This window comes from Lagopus muta, chromosome 8 (assembly GCF_023343835.1).
Source record: "Lagopus muta isolate bLagMut1 chromosome 8, bLagMut1 primary, whole genome shotgun sequence".
Taxonomy (NCBI): Eukaryota; Metazoa; Chordata; class Aves; order Galliformes; family Phasianidae; genus Lagopus; species Lagopus muta.
In genome coordinates this window covers 5,578,463-5,594,065 of record NC_064440.1, presented here as the reverse complement: position 1 = coordinate 5,594,065, position 15,603 = coordinate 5,578,463, and the positions used below count along the sequence as shown (strand labels likewise).

General features: G+C 41.3%; 1 protein-coding gene across 18 annotated transcripts in view; it reads left to right on the top strand.

Moving 5' to 3' along the window:
- Positions 1-15,603, top strand: part of THSD7B (thrombospondin type 1 domain containing 7B) — a 292,293-nt gene that overhangs the window by 272,007 nt on the left and 4,683 nt on the right. For all 18 annotated transcript variants that reach the window (XM_048953272.1, XM_048953264.1, XM_048953266.1 and 15 more), the window contains 7 exons: positions 18-135; positions 5,417-5,562; positions 10,353-10,512; positions 10,846-11,019; positions 11,103-11,198; positions 12,330-12,412; positions 14,078-14,270. In XM_048953272.1, the coding sequence (XP_048809229.1) occupies positions 18-135; positions 5,417-5,562; positions 10,353-10,512; positions 10,846-11,019; positions 11,103-11,198; positions 12,330-12,412; positions 14,078-14,270 (970 nt within the window). The remainder of the gene's footprint in view (positions 1-17; positions 136-5,416; positions 5,563-10,352; positions 10,513-10,845; positions 11,020-11,102; positions 11,199-12,329; positions 12,413-14,077; positions 14,271-15,603) is intronic.

Sequence of the window (15,603 nt, the reverse complement as noted above, 5' to 3'; positions counted from 1 at the left end):
TTGTTGCTCGCCGACAGCGTCGCCTGGAGAAGCCGGTGGAGACGAGCAGCGAGTGCGTGGTGCAGTGCGTGGTGGACTGCCGGCTATCGGCGTGGTCGGCCTGGTCGCAGTGCTCCCAGACGTGTGGCTCCGGTGGTGAGTGCCCTCCTGGCCTTCCCCTTCTACCACACATCATAGAAATTCAACATTTGACGTGCTTCAGGCAGCCCGTAGGGGTTATGGAGATGTAACAGGCTGTTTACAAAGGAAACAAGTAGAGAGATGCCAGAAGGTGGGACCTGACTTGGTGGGCACGGTGGTGATGGGTTGACAGTTGAACTAGATGACCTTAGTGGTCTTTTTCAGCCTCCATGATTATTTTGTTATTTAATTTAAACCTTCAGAATTCAGCCATAGGAAACGCTAACCCCTCCCAGATAAAGTGAGTGCTTAGAGTTAGCAGAAATGCTAGGGAGTTACAGGATTCCTGATAAAGAGATATAAAAAGCTTTTCATATTACTTTTAGCTACATAGTGAAATCAAATTGAAGAAAAAAACAGTAAGAATATTGTTCTTGAGTTACTATATGCTGCTGTATCCATCCTGTGACCAGCCCCCTTTGTGTTTGTATGACTCCAGTAACTTCAGCAAAGTTTTATGTAGTCCGTACTGCTCACCTAAGTAGAAAAAGCAAGAGGATTAGGGCCTTCCTTACTTCTGTATGAGTTAAACAAAACTTTCAGTGTTGATACGAGGAAATGCATTGAAGATTGTATTCCAAATACGCTCATGATATTATTTCCCAGGCTTGTAGATTGCATCAGACATACAGGAAATATTTAAACCAATTTCACTGAAGGTCAAAAAGAAAAAAGTTTGTAACTTCCATTAAATGATCTCTTCAGATTGATTTCAGAAATCAAAACATGTTACAGAAGAAGCTTAATATTTGGATGAGTGACGTTCTTTCTTTGCTGAGATTTTAGCCCTGTTGTAAAACAGTGCTCTCTTAACATAAATGAATAATTCATAGATAGTATTTTGAAATCTAGGAATACTATTCATTCCAAAGTTTATTTTTCCTTCAAAATCCATTTTGGAGGGTTAATGCTCATGTTGCTGAATGGACTTAAGAATGTTTTTGGAGTGTTCAATCACTCACTGAAATAAATAGTGCAAAAGCAAGTTGTAACTTCCTTATGGCTTTTAGCATGATTAATGGAGCAGTTTGTCCTGTGTAATGCCTGAAGGTGTTTTTCTCTTGAGCACTCAGACTGCACAGTCTGCAAAGAGATGTGCTACTACAAATAGAGGCATACCTCGTATTCCTGATCCTGAAATGCTCATCCAAATCCTAAAGGCTAGTTAAAGAATTCATGGTTGGTAATGCATTTAAGGAGCAAATAATTGCATTGTGTCCTAAGCCAAAGCTGGGCATCTGCAGGGACTGAGCCAACTGAAGTCTTCAGTGCCCTGCAGAAGTGGAGCTCTTCTGTGAGTTCCTTGCTGGGGGTGTCAAGCCACATTAAAGATAATTAAACCACATAGTCAAACACGAGCTTAGTTCAGTCTGGGTCATCTTCTGCTTCACAGACAAGATAAGTGTTATACAGTGAGTAGAAAACTAATTAGAGCAGATCAGGCTGTACACATGTATGATTCAAAAGCTGAAGGTTACTGTTCTGTGAAAGTACAGACAGTAAACATCTCTGAAACCTACCTTGAATTCTGATACGAAACACAGGAGATGGAGGTGCCTTTTCACCAGTCCTGTAGCTTGGCCTCTTGTGTGTTTCCAGCAGCAGAAACCTTCCCTTCAGCTTCTTCTTCCAGTTGGCTATAAATACTACTAATGGTAGTATCAATAGAGAAGTCATTATCGATGTACCCCCTCACAGGTGGTACTTCACAGATGAGTATCATGCAGCTTTCCTTCCCAAATGTTGACAGGCTGCAATACTGCACCATGAGTTTCTCTTTGGCATTTGTGAGAATAGGATTAAGCCTCAAATTAGACACAGGAAACCAAAGGATGATAGCAAACAAGCTGTGGGAATATGGAGTAGTAAACACTGATTCTGCTTCCCTTTGCCAAACAAATAATTGCCCACTTTTTGATAAAGCCAATAACTGTAGGACTTAAATGCACACTTGTCAGAAATAATTCACAGCAAATCAGCTGTGTGTGCTGTTACTGGCTCTGCTCTTCTCCTGTTCACTCAGAAAAACATTCTGCTTTTCTGGCTTTCTTGGAGAGCATGTAAAGGGTCCTCTAAAGTACCAGAAACAATTTCAAAGGGAAAAATAATTTAAATATCATTCAGATCAAAATTTAGTGTTGCTAGATGTATGCTTTCACATGTTTCTTAACTCAAGCAACGCTGCTAACGTTTTCATTCTGTCCTTTTCTTCCAGTAACTTGGTTTGCTGTGGTATATTTTAATGGATGGCGCCTTTTTCTTGCCCAGGCTTTATTTTATGGAACAATGCATTCAAACACGATGCGGTGCTGCTGTGTATGTGGCTCTGACATCTAACATGGTTCTGGTACACAGCAGCCAAAGGCGAATATATTGATTTTTATAAATGATGATGAGTAAAATAGATCTCTTCCCTGCCTGCACTGAGCCTGCGGAGACGTGTAGCACATTTTGCTTGTTGCAGCTGTGGTTCTGTGCAGCATCTGCTCTGGATGCTGGCTGGGGCCTGAGACTGACTTTGTGTTACATAGCAGGGCTTCCTTGTGCCAGTTGCTGCACTGTTACAGAAAGGTGTATAGTCCTGGTTAATGCATGGTGCTCCTAGGATTAAAGCTACTAGCAACATATTGGAAAAAAGATGCTTCCCGGCAGGATGTATTTCCTTTATTGAGGCAAGTGAATGCCAGGGAAGTTGTACTTTTCTAAGTAAGTATTTTCCAGTCTGGTATAATTTCTCTCCTACAGCTGTGTTAAATAGTATAAAAGCAACTAAACCTATGCCTTGTCACATAGGAAAGTGACCTTGTCAGATAAATGGTGGGACTTAACCTGAGTTACCCAGGGTTTAACACACACTGCTGTGTAAACATCCCCAAGTAATTATTTCTTATTTTCAATTTTCAGCATCCATTTAATGCTGTAGAGCAGAGGAGACAGACCTGTGGCTAATTCATTGCAAAATTAAGGAAAAAAATCATCAGGAAATTAAAGAGCTAGGATTGCTTTTCTGTCCTGGAGTTTGTGTTGGAAGCAAATGAATTTAGATGCGTGGAGTTTCTGTTCTGCATAGACAGTAAAAAATAAGGTATTTAGAGAGAAAAGACAGGTGGAGTTTTTCTGCTCCTTGAGCGGCAATGGAGCACCTAGATAATGTTTATAGAGTGAGGAAATAAACCACAGAGCTTTAAGAGATCCACTGCAGTGATTGCACCCAAGAGACATTTCAACAGAAGTTCTTAGGCAAAATTTCTTTCATGATTTTTTCACGGTATGGGAAGGAAGAGATAGGAGAAATGAGGCAAACACCATATGACCATTGTGAATGCAGTGATTTTAAATGGTTTGGATAACCCACTGTGGGGAAATAAGATGTAAATAAAAACATAATGGTTGTTAGTTCCTCTTTAAAGGAAAGTCGGGATTTTTATCCTGTGATCTTCCCATTTACAGTTTGTTAGAAAGTTGTTAAGCGGAGAGTATAAAAGGAAATTACGTCTTTAATTAAAATAGCTTGATGAATACTTCAGGGTTTTGAGCCCCTCCACATGAGCTCAGATCTTTAACTCGGAGCTGTGGCTGCCACTTTCCAGCTCGTGCCTGTGGGGCTCAGCAGTGAACTGCTTGCCCCAGGCATCCCCTGTGCTGTCTCCTGCAAACCCCACAGCTGCAGCTTTCCTGTTTTCTCTAAGAACCTTTTCCATTGCTAACCAGTTCCTAGAGCTCACAGAGCTACATGCTAACATTCAGCCTAATTTTATGAGCTGCACATCGCTGCTGGTTGCAGCATCCCTGAATGTGCTAGAGGCTGGTTCGCACATCTTCCCATTCTGGAGTAAGCAGCATCACGTCCCTTGGTCTTCTCTCATTCTCCTGCTTACAAGTACCTTGGTATTTGAGTTCCATTGCTGCAACCCTCTCTTTCCATGTGCTAGCAGCAGAATGGTTGCTCTCCTGGTGCACCTTACCTTTTTTCTATTCTCAGCTAGGAGGGTTTTTTCCACCTCCTAATGTATCTAATTCTACAATGGCTGGATGCACAGTCATGTGGATAAGAGCTTTTATCATCACTTCTGTTACAAACTTCCTCGGTCCAGAGGATTAGAACTCGAAAAGGAAAAAGTCTTAAAATTGGTTTAAATGGGTTTAAAAATGGAATTCAGTGGGTAAGAACGAGGGAATAGCATTGGACAGGTAAGAAAACTCACTGAGATGTGTCAGTAGCATTTTCAGGTGAGTGTGCTTTTAATTTTCACTTGCCAGATTTTTTTTGGGAAGCCCTACTTGCAGAGACATTCATGATGGCAGTACCCAAGATGGTAACTAAATGGCTGAAATACAAATGGGAATACTTCACCGCAAAGCCTGCTCTCTTTCCTGGTCAGGGAGTTAGCAAGTATGGCTTGCACCTGTTTTGCATGGGTGTGCTCTTATTACTGAATCCTTTTCCCTATTTTTAACTGTTTCTCAAATCCCCATCTGTTGAGAGGCGAGGCAGAAGATTTATCCATAGCACAATCTTATGCCTTCCATTGCATAAGGGCTTTTTTCCAGTTTTCTTTTTAATTGGAGCCAGGATTCTAATTGAATCATTTTGAGTGAAAACATTCCTGGATAGAAATGGACAGCAAAAGAAAAGGAAATGGAATTGCTGTAACTTTAATGAGTGCATTCAGTTTTATTATTTCAAAAGTAGTAACATAATTGCTTTTTCCATTCAGTAGCTGAAGAAGTTTTCACCAATAATAAATAGGATTTTAATGGAAATGGCAGAAGTGGTTATGGACGGTAATAGCCATTAGGGTGTTCGCAGTTTTCAAATTAGATGCACATAATTGGTCATAAAAGGAAGATTTCATTTGTTAAAAATCTCTAGAAACATATTGAATGGACAGGGGTAGAAATGATGCTTCCGTAGGAATTATTTTCCTGTCGTATTTAATGATCAGGATTTAGTCAAGTGTTTAACTGTGTTGCATAAACAAATAACATATTTGGGAAACATACAAAACTGTGTTTAAACAAAACTGTGCTCAGAAATATCAGCAACTGCATCGCGCGGCAGAAGATCGGTAATTGTGTCCGTATCAGCTGAATAGTCTTCCCCAATAATTGCTTTATTATTTTTTTGTTTGTTTGTTTTGAAAAAGAGCATTTTTATTGATGGAAGATGAGCTTGTAACCATGCTGACCCTCAGATCCATTCCTTCCTGCTGACTGCCATCTCTTCTCTCCACAGGCCAGATGGTGCGCGGGCGCACCGTGCTGCTGAAGGCTGCGGCCGAGGGCCGGCCCTGCCCAGCACAGCTCAGCCAGCACCGCAGCTGCCCGGTGAAGCCCTGCTACAGCTGGCATCTTGGGCCCTGGTCGCCCTGCAGACTCCAGGTATGGCTCACAGCCACCTTGGGGTAACCATAGATCTTCCTTGTTGAGAGGGAGGTGTTTCTTTTCCAGTTGCTGGAGACGCTGGGGAAATTCAGGCATGTAAATCTGTGCGCGTGGTCTCTCAGCTGGCAGCAGCGATTTATAGCAATATAGGTTCACGTAGTGTGAGCTTATAGATGTATTAAAGAAGATTTATGGAGTGAATGTGCTTGAGCAAGCATAGTTGTGGTGACCTATAATTTAGTTATATAAAGTGACTCTAACGAGAAAATAGCTTTGTCTCTTCTTCTAAGAACAATATAGGAGGTTTTTTAGGTTTTTTCCTGCAATAGTGTTCCTGCAAGGACTGTGGGCTCCTTCTTGCTCTTTTTAACAGCTGGAGAATGGCTGGAGTCAATGTGGGCTCTGCCCTCCACACTACAGTCGTTCTCCCACTGCCATTGGCCACTGTCAGCCTTGAATTGATATTTTTTCCCCCTGCGCTTTTTCTTCTCTCCTTCCTGTTACTTGACGTCTCCTGTATTCAAATAGATTAGTTGGTAACTAATGGGCAGCTTGTGTGAGTTTCTCAGACACGATGAAGCCCGCTTGGGCTGCTGAGAGCCCTGTTTGCTGTGGTTCAGGTGGAGAAATGCTCCTTCTCATCCTGAGGCACAGGACCTATGCACAGGCCCCTGCTTGATTTTCCATATTGCCAAATGTAGGAAATGGAAGACCAAAGTGGAAGTGAAGACACATTATTTGTGTTTTCTGATCAGCCCTTTAGTGCAGCATGCATGACTTGAATGCTTGTTCTATTTCTGGCTGCAGCTGATGGACCAATAGCAAACGCCAGAATTTACATGGCTTTTTGGAGATGAAATTTGGAGTATTACAGAGTATTGGACAGCTCAGGATCACAGAACCAGAAATACATTTTAGGGTCACCTTTCTTCTTCATTCCTGTGCTTAACAGCTCGTTGCAGATAAGGATATGAATTCAGCCTTTGTATGTGCTGCACTCAGTATTTATTTATGTATAACATCTTTAGCTGATATTTTGTCCAGCAAAGGTAAGCAAATTCTGCTAAGCATTAGGGATGAGCGATTCAAGCAGAGGAGCTAACATAGCTGATAAAAGAATTAGTAGAGAAGCTGAATTAAGGCCCCACATATTCTAGAAAAATAACACATCATGCAGATTAAAAGTGTGTACATCCAGAACCATGCTATATTTCAGCTCAGAGCAAGTAATCACAGCCTTTGCTTAGCCAGATATCATCCTGCACTTGCAGTGAGATAGAGCTTGCTTCTCTCCTTAAATTACTGTGTTGTAGTTTCTCCCCCCTTTGCTTGGTTTAGGAGAGGAGCCATTTTTTTCCACGTTCAGTTCTCTTTAATGAGGTGCTTAGGAATTAAATGTAGTTCATAAATACAAGGTGATTTATTCCTGTGCTTTTCTGGAAAAGAAGCTTAAGTGTACTTTCCAAAGAAAGCTTTCAGAAGTCGTGTTTTCAAGGATGCTTTGTAGAAGAATGTAAATACATCCCGTGGTAAGACCAAAATGCATGTCGTGAAATTGTCCTCCTGGAGTAATGTGAACAGGACGACTCATTATAAGGCTAAAGTATTTCTTCCTTGTTTTATGAGATAACTGAGACTGCATTTCTTAATTGTAGAAGGACTATTTTATGCTAAATTGACTTTGTGTGAATAATTAGAGGTGTGTGTGTGTTCAGGAGTACAGCCTGCTAAGTGTTTTGTAGTGCTTGCTTTCACAGTCTGTAAATCAGTGCACTGTTCCCCAGGCAGTTCCCCATGCCACGAGCACCCCTCCTGTAGGTGTGGGCATTTCTGCTGCATTCAGAGGGATGTGGAACTCAGAAAATGGGCAGTACACATCATCTTAAAGGGTTGCATTACATCAGTCTTTTTCCCATGGGAGCTGAAGTGTTTAACATTGATTAGTAAAAAAAAAAATAATTAGAAAATAGAAATTAGTAGTGGGTGACAGTGTTCATAATTTTTTCATTAAAGGAGTGCAAGCCAAGTAGCTGGATATTATCAAGAATTAGCTGCCTAACGTTGATAAGAAGACCAAGAACCCTGTTTCTAATTTAAAGTGTTTTAAAAGATGGTTCCTTAACTGTACTCAGACAATGGTTTCTCATTAAGGAAAACTTTTACCTGATGAGATGCTCATCAACCTATGAAAACATTGGCCAGTCAGTTCTTTACCTAAGATGATTGTGAATACACATAGAATCCCAATAAAAGCTAAAAAGGGAGAACTTTTCTTAAAGGCACATTTCAACAAAGCATCTCATTGGGACTGTGAGCCCTTGTGCTGTTGGTGTGCTAGAGGTGGCTGCTGTATGGGCAGACCTCAGCTTACACCCTCCCATGGAAGAGTACTTGTAATATAGATTTGGTCCCCAAAGTTTTGAATATTCAATCATTTCCTCAGCAGTGCTCCTCTGATTAGCAGCTGCTCACTGAGTCCTCATTGTGCCGTCACTGCAGCAAATTTCCACTGATTCCACACCTATTAATTCGGTCTTCAAATGTATAATTTTGGGGAATGTGAATAATTTTTAGGATGATAAGGGAGTTAATGCATTGCTCCTGCATTGCTTATGACCTTGCCAAAAACATCAAAAAAGCCCGCTGTCATTCCCTCTGTAAATGACAGTACAACACCTTATCTTTTGAATGCGTTCAGTTCATTGTGAAAACGATTTCTAGTCTTGAGTGAAAGCAAGTAAATGGAAGGCACTGTTAAAAAGCTAACATGTTTGTTTGGAGTTGGTTTAGAGTCCATGATTTCTCTTTTTTTTTTTTTATCCTAAACAAATGTATTGTCATTATTGCCTGATAGAAGAATGAAAAATGTTGCTTTGAGGCGCGCTAACTTTTATAGTGGAGGCTACCAAAAAATGCATTCTTTTCATGTTATTAATATTTATGTCTCTGCTGCTGTATGACTATTCATACATCGTTGTGTCGACAAATACTTGTATATTTACGACTCGTTTATAAAAGAACAAGTATCTTTTTAAAAGTTTTTCTGTCCTTTCCAGTAATCTTCAGCAATTCCTTGATCCACTTCTTGAGCTGCATGCAGGCTGCAGTTTGATCAGTGCCCATTTCCCCAGAGAATTTTCTCCACATCGCACTCTGTTTCCACCAGCAGTTTCCAAGAACTCTAACCCAATTGACAGCTGCATGAGTTATTCACACACCATTAATCTCAGGCTGCAATAGAGGTTTCAGCAGTGAAATGGTAATTTAGAGCAGTGCGTTACAGACCGACTAAAATGAAACATGGTGTTAAAAACTTGAGATCTGGCTGCATATGGTAAATCTACACTAATGCTTCTCTAAGATGCTTTTGATAAGCAACTACTCTCAGTCCAACTATTTATGCCCCTATTTCCATTTCATTGTGCGTCAGCAACAGAAGAGGTCTGGAGAAATTGAAAAAGGTACCACATGTTTACAGGAGAGATATTCTTGAGATTCCTGCTATCAAACACGCTGCCAAATAAATGCACTTGGTAGGAGCCATTCTGTTCCACAGATGAAGTCCATTATTTTAAAAGAATCTACTGCCAAGTGATTCAAAGTAGCATTTCCCTTGGTTATATAAAAGCAATGTTTCATCCTTCTTCTTGAGCTTTATTTACTGAATTTTGCAAAGTGCCATTTCCACAAGGCTTGAGACACATGTTCATAAAGCATCACACAGGTTTAAGTTGTGTACCTCAGACATCACTGCAGCTCTGTTTTTCAGGGAAAAATGAAACAATTCCAGCCTCTAGAAATAGCCTCAGGGCATCAATTCTCACATCTTCAGCTCTTGATCATCCGGTTAGCCAAATGATATTGATTTTCTGGTAGAGTAAGTCTTCAGCAAGTAGTTTGGTGTATGGCAATTTGGAGTATTTTAGGACTGGGCTGAAGAGCGTGGAATGGCTTGCATGGAGCCTCCTATTGCTTGTTCACACCAGTGTCAGTGCTAACAGACTGTGGTTGGCTTCAAGTGGCATTTCAGTAAAGCAGGTGATCTGTGTCCACATCAGAACCGCTAACTCCCTGCACAATTAAGAAATTACATAACGCGTTAATCTCTGCAGCCTAATTAAAAGCGTTGATGGGTTTTTGCTGTTTGAATTTAAACCGTTTAAGTGCCCCATATTGGGCTGTATCACCAGAGGGGGTGAATGGAAATGCTCGTTTCTTTTTGAATGGGCTCTGCCATTGGCCTCTTCAGGGAAGCCAGAAAAGCCATCTCTGTGTTTATTGAACTGGGCATTCCTTAAGAATCAGTAAATACACAAGCTCTAACTGAAGACATGGAGGTCTTGCCCCAAAGACTGTATTCAGCTTTTACAGTACCCATCTCTTCTGGGAGCTTTGCTGCCTGGGCAATGATCAGCATTCCTAAAGCTGTGCTCTTCGCATTTGTTTTTTTCCAATGCTGTGCTGGGGGAAGCACCCGCCTGAGCTCTGCCCCATCTGCTCAGTGATTCCTTTTTTCCCACATCTCCCACATGTGGAAAGGAAAGGATTTATGTGCTCTTCTCCCCACTTGGTCTGCAACACACTTTTTCATGTTCCATTGCCTCTGAGCTTCTGTAGAGCTGTGTGCAGAGATGATCTGCATCTGTTTTCCCATAACTGAGGGTACTATTGCAGCCCAGAAACTGGCTTTATATCTTTGAGTTCTTTTTAGGTGGAGTCAGGTGTGTTTCTTCTGCTGTCTGCTAGCAGCAGCAATGATTGTCTCTTTCTTTTCTGTCATTTCCTAGGGTGGACAGTGTGGAGATGGATTGCAAGTCCGCAACCTCACGTGCGTAGTGCATGATGCATCTGTTTCTGCTACATCCAAGCCAGTAGAAAGCACATTATGTGGTGAGCTACCTTTGAAGGAGAGTGTACTGCAGTTACCATGCTCTGTGCCTTGCCCAGGTAAAGTCTTTTGAAAGTCACACTACGTATCTGTCTGTAATAGCTTTCTGAGACTGAGTTGCTTGCATAGCTGAGCACTGTCAGCTGCTGCAGTAAGAATTTGTACTTCAGCAGATCAGGTAAATGCTCAGTCTGCTGTTTCTAGATCACCTGAAAAAGACTTTCTTTTTGGAGAAAATGAGATTTCTCATGAAGCAGAAAATCTGAATAATGCATACCATTGGGTGATAAACTGGTGTTATTTCACTGTTAAAGCCGTTGTACTCAGCCTGTCCTTAATCCTTTAAGGCCGATTCCTTTTGCAAACCTGTGATTTATTCTCTCTGCATGCAGGTGACTGCCACCTGACCGAGTGGTCAGAGTGGAGCTCCTGCGAGCTCACATGCATTGATGGCAGGAGCTTTGAAACAACGGGACGGCAGGCTCGCTCCAGGGCGCTCATCGGTCAGCCTGCTGAGAACACAGACAGCTGCTCTGGACAAGTGGTGGAAACACGGCCTTGCTCAGGTAGCCTTGCCAGGGTTTGTCCTGCACAAGAGCTTACTCAGGTTTTATTGAAAAGTGAAGGCTGACTGGTATTGATGTTGCAGGAGGGAGGTGTTACGAATACCTGTGGAAAACCAGCCTTTGGAGAGACAGTGTGCGCACAGTGTGGTGTCAGCGCTCAGATGGAATAAATGTCACAGGTATGTCCAAAAGCACACATGGCTGAAAAGTCTTCTTCCAGGTATTTCTTCTTCTGCACCACATGTTCGGAGGGCAGTTGGAGAGCTTTCCTTCCTGATTTCCCCAAGGTTTCAGTTTAGAGCTGTGAGTAGGAAAGGTGGGCACTCAGCAGCCTTGCTGTCAGGTCATCTCACATGTCATTGCACGAGGACATGTGGGTGAAGTACCCTAACTGACTTTTGGGCTAGATGATCTTAGTGGTCTTTTCCTACCTTAATGGTTCTATGATTTTATGACTGCTGTATTGGCCACAGGAAGAAATGAGTGTGCCTATACTAACAGGCCTGCCTAAGCCTTCTTGTAACTGTGGAGAAGGGAAGAGAAAATCACCTGCAATGGAAAAGAGCCCAGCTTCTGTAATGCTTCATCTATTCAATAGACAGGAATCTCAGATCACTCAGACTGTGAGATTCCTGCTGGTGCTGTGACCTACAAATTCCTCCTGCACAGGATGAAAAGTGAAATTCATGGTCAGCACTTTGAAGCTGTACAAGAGGTTGGCAAAGGTAATAGGGCTTGCACATCTGCAGGATCTATCTTGGTATGCGCAGGATGAATGAAGAGAGAGCAGGAATGAAAATGGTATCTAGTTCTATTTATAATGAGTAGTTAAGATAATATACAAAAGTTTTATGTGTGAAGGTTGCCAAGTAGTTAAGAACTCATTAACACTTTTTTATTCGTATAGAAGCACAGAGTTTCCCTAGTGTGAATGGGCTAAGGTGTTATGTGGATTATGTCTTCTTATGTAGATAAGACATTAATGAGGACACAGAAGATCTGCATCTAATTCCTGATTCTGTCCCCAACTTCCTATGTGGCCTGGGGCAAATTGCTTAAGTCTGTATATCTCTTTTCTCTATTAATAAGATGGGTATGATAATAATTCCCTGCCTTGTGAAATTAATTAATACGATTCCTACAGATATTATGCTAATGTGTTCAGTAGTCTAGTACTTAGCCATTTAAAATAAGCAAGCAACCACTTCCTGCAGTACAGTGATCCAAGTCAAAAACACTGTAAAACATACCCATTTCTCTTTCATTTGAAAAGCACTCTTCTGTTTTGCATGTAACTTCTTCTTTTCCAGGAGGGTGTGCTCTTCAGACCAAACCTGCTGAAGTTCAGCACTGCAGCCCAGCATGCAGAAAACCCTTCTCCTACTGCACCCAGGTACTTGGCTGCTGCAGAATGTGGCTGAGGAGTGAACATTGCAAAACCTTTTTCATTACCTTTGTGTGTTAAACGCATTCTAGGACCTAGGAGATAATTTAGCATGCCCATGATACCACCTCGAGGCAGTAGTAGGAATTTCAGTCCAAAAGCTTCATAGTTCTGCACGGATGAGTAAAGATGTATAAGCAGAGAAGTGTTACAATTTTGGTTTTGTTTCATGGGGAGAGTTTGGAACCTTCTGGTCTAGTATTCATTGAATGCTGTTTTACTGCCACATAGCAAGAGGACTGTTTAAAACTTTAATAAGCGAGGAGATAAAAATGCATTTGCTCTCCTGCTCCTGCATGGATGCCGGAGGCCCCTGTGAGTACAAGGAAGCTGTAGCAGCCTGCTCCCACTACCTCCACAGTAACCCCTAAAGCAAAGCCAGAACTGACCTGCTTGCTGAAATGGTGAGCGTCTGCAGCACCCGCTGGATCTTTGAGCCCCCGTCTCCTCTTTGCCTCTGAGGTTGCAAATGTCTCTTCCTGTAGATACTGAAGTCTAGATTCAGAGCTACCAAAAATGTCTTCTCCTTGTCCTCCGTGTCAGTGGTGTCACAGCATAAAACCTTCAAATAACCAGATACAGCTGAGGTGTAGATATTTCTGTTTTAAAACTAGCTTCCACAGCTCTCAGTCTCACCTGAGTATCTTGTGGGAGGAATTATGGGAGGAATTAGCAGTGGATGCGAGCTTGTGTACAGGTTGTTGTGAAGTGATAGGTAGACATGCATTTCTTAGCTGTAAAAACTGTTGAGGTATCCTGCACCTTTCGCACCAAAAGCTCAGGATTGTGTCTGTCAACAAGTTGGGGGGGCTGTAGCAAAAACCATGATGACAGGGTTAAATTGTTATCACATATACTGTAAATCAGTTTTCTGCTTGGATCGTGCAGAGCATATCAGACCACCGCACAGGCATTGTAATTATAGGATAATTAGAAAAGAAATGTAATCTAAAAAAGCTATATTAAATTAGACATCCAGAAAATGGAGTATCTGTTTAGTGAACCACCACATTCTAAGAAACCTCTGGAAGAAGCTGCCTACACTGGTCCAGCATAGCAGATATTTGGTCAGAGGGGTAATGCTTCCTTATAGATAGTTCTGTGAAATACTAGAGCAGAAATAGATTGGAATGGAGAGTTGGGTCTGAATTGGGATTGCTTCTTAATTCATTTCTTCTAATGCCCATCATGGTCACTACTAATTTTTGTTATTGACAAGAGGAGTTGGATCAGGCCACAGATGCCTATGGTTAAGCCTGTTGTGATGAGAATGTTTCCATATTGAGCTACTCTTTTATTACTCTTATTATTTTTTATTTATTATTATTTATTACTCTTCCATATCAAGTTACTCTTTTAACCAATTCCCCAAGTATATTATGGTTGTTTTAGCTGAAGTGGGTTTGCAGCACCAGGTTGTGGCCTGTTTGGTTTCGTGTCAGTGAACTTAGTAATTACATGTTGTAATTTACGTATGATGTACATATGATGTTGTATGATGTTGTAAAGTTACATATGATGTAACCTGCCATTTCTTGATAGTTTACATACAATTTGTGCTGTCCTGTGAGAGGATACTAACATTTTAATATTGAATTCCCTTTTACTACCTAGAGAGGAGTCTGCGGTTGTGAGCGAGGATATACAGAAATAATGAGATCAAATGGTTTGCTGGATTACTGCATGAAGGTACCAGGTTTAGAAGATAAGAAGGCTGATGTTAAGACGATTTCTGGAAAAAATAAACCTGTCAACTCCAAAATGCATGACATTTTCAAAGGATGGTCTATTCAACCTTTTAATCCAGGTGAAAAACTTAAATATGAATGGAATAAATTTTCTTTACAGTGTTTCTGCAGAAGAAAGATACAAGCTTTGTAGATCATAACATCAGAGATTGCATCTGGAGCTGCAGAGCGGCCTCACGGTTTCTAACTCGTGTGTCATCTTTCATTCCTTTGTGATTGTACAGAGTAATCACAATCTCTTACGTTGGGAGATAGCAAAGAGAATAAAGCAACAATATTTTGCAAAAGTATACTTAAATGCAGTTTGGGGGGATGCTTGGAATTATCTGTGATGATTCGGTAAGTAATGCATTTGGAGCAGGGAAGACTTCAGTAGCACTTCAGAAGACTCTGAGCAAAAAGTGCTTGAGACTTCATTAAAGACAACATGGGTTGTTTCTTGACATATTTCAAAAGTGTTTGAAAAAATACAGTAGAAAGCATAGAGTTTGGAGTTTTAATTGTTGGAGTTAAGACACTGAGAGAATAAAAACAAGCCAGAAGCAGGCAGGCTGCCGTGTCTAAGCAGCAGTGAGTCCTGAGTACTTCTGTGGCTTGTTTGTCAACGTTCCCAGCTGGAACAGGCACATGGGCTGCAACACACCTCACTGCTGCACAGGACTGATGCAGTAGCTGTAACAGCTGGTCACCATTTTGGTTATGACTAAAACTAACTTATGCATATTAAATTTATGATGTGGAAATATAACTTGAAAATAAGCAACAAAAGTATCAGATAAGTCAAGTTTTACTGAAATACTTCAGTTGCCTCTATATTCTGCTAGTCCCATCTTCCCTGTCTTCTGCTCTCTGACATTGCCTTTCTTTCCTATTAGCTTGTAATGAACATGAGATTTTAGAAAACATGCAATTTAAGGTTCTGTTGGGGGATTCCGGGAACCATAATTCTGTCTGATATATGTGATTGCACGTTGAATGTTACATTTACATATTTGATTTGCATACGGTAGTTAACCTTTGTGTTGACAGTCTCAGAGCTAATAGAGCTTGGTCCACAGCCTTTTAAAGTTGGCTGGTTTTTGACCAAACTCATCATCCAGAAGCCCATATAGTTCACCAGCTGTTTGAGTCACAGGTTTGGGGTTAATTGCCTCTTTGTCAGCAACTGTGGCCCTCTGTGGGCTGTCTTCCTTAGGTGTCACATCTTCAGCTGATAACTTTATGAGGTTAGAAAAAGGGAGAGAGGTGTAGGTGGATGCTGCAGTCCTGTTTTAATCAGCATTCCAGGCTGCAAAGCTTCCTTCTGGTGAGCTTGACCTCAGCGCAGCGTTTGTGAGCCTGTTCTCCACTAGGACAAAAGACAGAGACAGGGACTAAGGAGCTTCAACAGAA